At 43.0% G+C, this 4,349-nt stretch overlaps 1 protein-coding gene across 1 annotated transcript; it reads left to right on the top strand.

Moving 5' to 3' along the window:
* The first annotated feature begins 978 nt into the window (after window positions 1-978).
* Window positions 979-4,111, top strand: cd28 (CD28 molecule). The gene is made up of 4 exons (XM_064329465.1): window positions 979-1,123; window positions 1,896-2,270; window positions 2,987-3,117; window positions 3,382-4,111. Exons 1-4 carry the CDS (start codon window positions 1,072-1,074, stop codon window positions 3,478-3,480), a joined length of 657 nt encoding a protein of 218 aa, XP_064185535.1. The 5' UTR covers window positions 979-1,071; the 3' UTR covers window positions 3,481-4,111.
* The last annotated feature ends 238 nt before the right edge of the window (window positions 4,112-4,349 follow it).

The following is a 4,349-nucleotide window of genomic DNA, read 5'->3' as shown; positions in this document are numbered from 1 at the left end:
GCACTAATGCTTTGAAATGTTTTACAATTCAACCCTGTGAATGGTGGATTCCCATTGAAATTCTCAAGACTTTTACTATTACTTAATTATGTTCCTTACAGTTTATACACCAAAAGTTTAGATCATTTAAAATTACAAAACATTTTGTTGAAAACATTTTCTTCATTTTTACAAAGCAGTTTAATCTCTCAAGGTATTATTTCATTGTGAATATGTTTTATATTTAGCTGTCTGGAAACCTGGCAGCCCTGTGATAACATTACATTACATTACAGGCATTTGGCAGACGCTCTTATCCAGAGCGACGTACAACAAAGTGTATAACCATAACCAATGGTTATACACCATATGGTGATGGATTGGCAACCTGACCAGGGTATATTCCTCTTGCCGAACGCATGCTGGGATAGGCTTCAGCTGCCTCGGCAACCCTGACCATGAATAAGCTAGTTAGATAATGGATGGGACGGGTGGATGGATGGATGGACGAGTGAATGACAGAATGAATGAATGAATCAATCAATGAAAATCGGACAATTTCTCAGTATGATGCTAGTACTGTGTTAATAGTAGTACACGGACGCGTATTGGAATTACATACAAATGACATGTGATGAAATTATAATGCATCTAAAGAAAAGAACTTAAGAACAAGAAATGACAATCAGCAAGACAAAAGAAATACGCTTAATAACATTAAATGATAAGTAAGAGAAACCAGAAAAAGGGAAAGACATTTTAAAAGTACCAGTGAAATGACTTCAAACAAAAACCTCAAAATCTGCATTTTCAGCGTAAAATTCCACTGATAACAGCCCTGCAGCGCCGCGCCTGAGCCGTTCAACGCCGTTATTGCGTGTTTTGCATTTTCCACGCGGTAAAAAAAACGAATGACTGCCTGTCTCTAGCAAAAGGGCTGAAGTTCACTACCCAAAAACCCATCATTACTGGCACATCGCACACTTCCTGCAAAGAGACTCAACCACCGCTGATGACATACAGTTTTCCAAAACACACTGAAGCCCGTATATAAGAAGCGCGCGTCAAAACTGAGAGGAACTTCTAAGCACAATGATTCCGGCACTAATCACACTCATCAGCCTTTGCACACATGCAGGGAGAGGTGAGTACCATACTACTCTCTTACATGCACCATGTGCACCAAGAGGATTATGCCATTCCTGAAAAGCATAAGATGGGAATTATACCCCAATATTATTATGGTGGGGAATTAGACCTGCATGGAAGTCCATAAAGGCTTTACTTAATATTACTCTTTATTATTATTATTATTATTATTTTTATTATTATTATTATTATTATTATTATACAATTTGGGGAGAAAAACAAAAGTTCTCTTTCTCATTACAACTTGTGGAATCCGTTATGTAGAGATTCCATGGGAACTCCTTAGAGCATGGAAAAGTGAACAGCAGTGTAGCATATCTTTATATAATCTGACTCTTTTCCAGGTTAAAAAGGATATGAGCATAATCAAGATTTATGTGATTCTATCTCTTGTGCCTCTGGAGGAAGGGTCAGGGCTGCTTGTAATCACATTGGGCCATTGGGCATATCTGATTCATAGAGGTCAATAATTTGCAGCCAATAAAATCAAACAGAATTATTTTCTCAGTGTCGACAGTTTGGGTCCAGCCAGAGTGCAAAAGAGGGAACAGCGAGAAATGTTCCCTCCTTCAGAAAGAAAAATAACAAAAGAAAAACCATTGTTTTGATGAGCTGAGAATGGAAACTGAAAACCGACACAGAGCTCTACGTGTCCCACTGACACACTATCTCTGTCTCACCATCTCTCTCTCTCTCTCTCTCTCTCTCTCTCTCTCTCTCTCTCTCTCTCTCTCTCCCTCCCTCCCTCCCTCCCTCCCTCTCTCTAGCTCTGCGAGTGCAGCAGCCCTACCGGGTGGAGGCCACGGACGGGGAGGCGAGGCTGCGGTGCTCCTACGCGGTGCAGGGGTCCCCCGAGGAGATGCGCCTGACGCTGTACCGCGGGAAGTTCGGGGACGACCTGGTGTGCCAGCGCACCTTCAACACCACGCAGTCCCACTTCCAGACCGACGGCCCCGTCGTGCGCTGCCGGGGGGAGCTCGTCCCCGGCACCCCCGGCACCCACGGCACCCGCGGGGGCGTGGACCTCACCGTCTCCGGGCTGCGGGGGGAGGACACCGACATATACCGCTGCCAGCTCGAGGTCCTCTACCCGCCCCCCTACCTCATGAAATACGGGAACGGCACCATCGTCTACATCCCGGGTAAGACTGTGTTCATTTCTGCTTTTAACTGTGGGGGGGGGGGGAGGGGGAGGGTCACAGGGATTCGATCCCCATCGCTGCACCTTATGGGGCTACGAGGCTGTCTCTATCTCTCTCTGTTGCTCTTTCGCCTTCATGCCCGTTTGAATGAAGCAAGAAATGCAGGGGAAGAGCAGACTGTGGAGTGCATGGTCTCCTTATAGGGGAATACTATGGAGCTGCATTATTTAACCTGTTTGAGAGCTAAGGATGTGTTACATTAACTTCTCTGACAGTGGCAACTGTGCTATTGATCCTGAACAGCGTTCTCACTCTTTTCATGTAAAAAACGCGAAATTAGCTACTTTGGCGAAGAAACGAAGAAATGATTCGACTTTTCCAAAAAAAACAAGACTGCAGTTTTGAAATGAGCCCGCTTAAGGGGTGTTGACGAAGAAGACGTCTCGCTGCGGTTATCTGATCACGCTCTTCCTGCAGACAAGGGGTGCCCCCCGCCACCCAAGTCTCTCCCCAGTTCACACGGCACACTGACGTCACATTTAACAAGGAAACTGGTGTGATCGCGCGGGCAACACTTATTCCCTGAAAATGTCAAGGCTTCGTGACAATAGACGTTACTCACGGTAGACGACACGCGCACGCACACTGCAATGTGACGGTTGTATTTTTTTTTGGCTGTGATCTAACGAACGCCTTCTTTTTTTCGGTGCCTACAGAGAAAACGGACTGTCCAACACCAGCGTCCCAGGCGCAGGACGAGCCCCAGAGCACACAAGTCGTCCTGCCCATAGCGGTGATGGCCATCTTCATCATCATCTTCATCATCGCCATAATTTCTATCTACATGGTGGGTCTCATTCTGCATGCTAGCGACACCCTTACACGAAGCTAGATCATTTTCTTGCGCGTGACTAGTACTTCCAGCACAATATAATGGCAAATATAGTCTACATTACACTAAAGACGCATATATAAATATACGCACAACTTATATACACAACTATCTACGTCACCGGTATGAAACAGAAAATGTAAGGCATAATCTGGCTTCCGTCTCTGCAGGTGTTTCTACTGAAACGAATGTTTGACTTTATTTTTTTTCCCCCCACAGTTCTTCAACACGAGTCAGCGGAAGAGAATGTACCCGCACATGACACCAGTGACCTCAAACAGAGTGGACTGCAGATTCGGTTATGAGAATTTCCTGTAAATTTAAGATTTGATACGTTGCGGAACATAAAGTGTGTGTGTGTGTGTGTGTGGGGGGGGGGGGGGGGTGTGCAGATTTCATGTGTAACTGCCATTCGTTAACATTATATGTTAATCACTGTATTTTTTTTACCATACTTTACAATGTGAGGTTTCTGAGTAGCCTTCTGTATATGCAGAGTATAGGTTTTTTCAAACGACAGGAGACAGTGGTTTGGATCGAATATGTGCTGATATGCATAAAAATGTGCAAATATTTATGGAATGTATTTTCACATTCAAATAGCATTTTGATTTATAGTTCATATTCATGAATATTATTTAACATATTTCAAAAAAACATCTTGTTGCTGTCAGCTGTCATATTTTATTTCTAATTTCATGTGATATTTCCATAACATAGGTCTTCTGTGACCACGTAGCATTTTTTAAAATGATGTTCTGAAGTTGCCCACTAGTACATTTATACAATCACAGATGAGTGGTCAGTAACTTCCACTGCAGTGTGCTGGAGTAGCAAACAAAGAAATGTTCTGCTTGTCACTGTACAATATCTCTAATACTTATTGTCTGACATGATTTTTCACATTTTTAAGCAGTTTGTATAAAAATAAACGAAACACTGAACGACGCATGAATGTAAAGCAATTTATCTTTATGAAGAATCAAGGCGGTAGAACCAAAAGCTATTGAGGTGATGAGGCCTAGGCCTTTGATCTGGATGTGAAGGCAGAATTATAAAAAACATTATATAACGTTTCCAATTACCCATCATTCTCATCATACAGGTAAGCTCAATACATATGCACAGGAATTGCACAAACAAAAAACAGGAGTACTGTTGGTTTATTTGACTTTTTAGATAATCGT

The sequence above is a fragment of the Anguilla rostrata genome, chromosome 3 (genome assembly GCF_018555375.3).
Source record: "Anguilla rostrata isolate EN2019 chromosome 3, ASM1855537v3, whole genome shotgun sequence".
NCBI lineage: Eukaryota > Metazoa > Chordata > Actinopteri > Anguilliformes > Anguillidae > Anguilla > Anguilla rostrata.
This window is presented reverse-complemented; position numbering and strand designations above follow the sequence as displayed.

Coding starts and splice junctions, on each gene's coding strand:
- cd28 (XM_064329465.1), top strand. CDS start 1,072: ATGATTCCGGCACTAATCACACTCATCAGCCTTTGCACACATGCAGGG. Junction 2,271..2,986: donor CACCATCGTCTACATCCCGG/GTAAGACTGTGT, acceptor CGGTGCCTACAG/AGAAAACGGACTGTCCAACA. Junction 3,118..3,381: donor CCATAATTTCTATCTACATG/GTGGGTCTCATT, acceptor TTCCCCCCACAG/TTCTTCAACACGAGTCAGCG.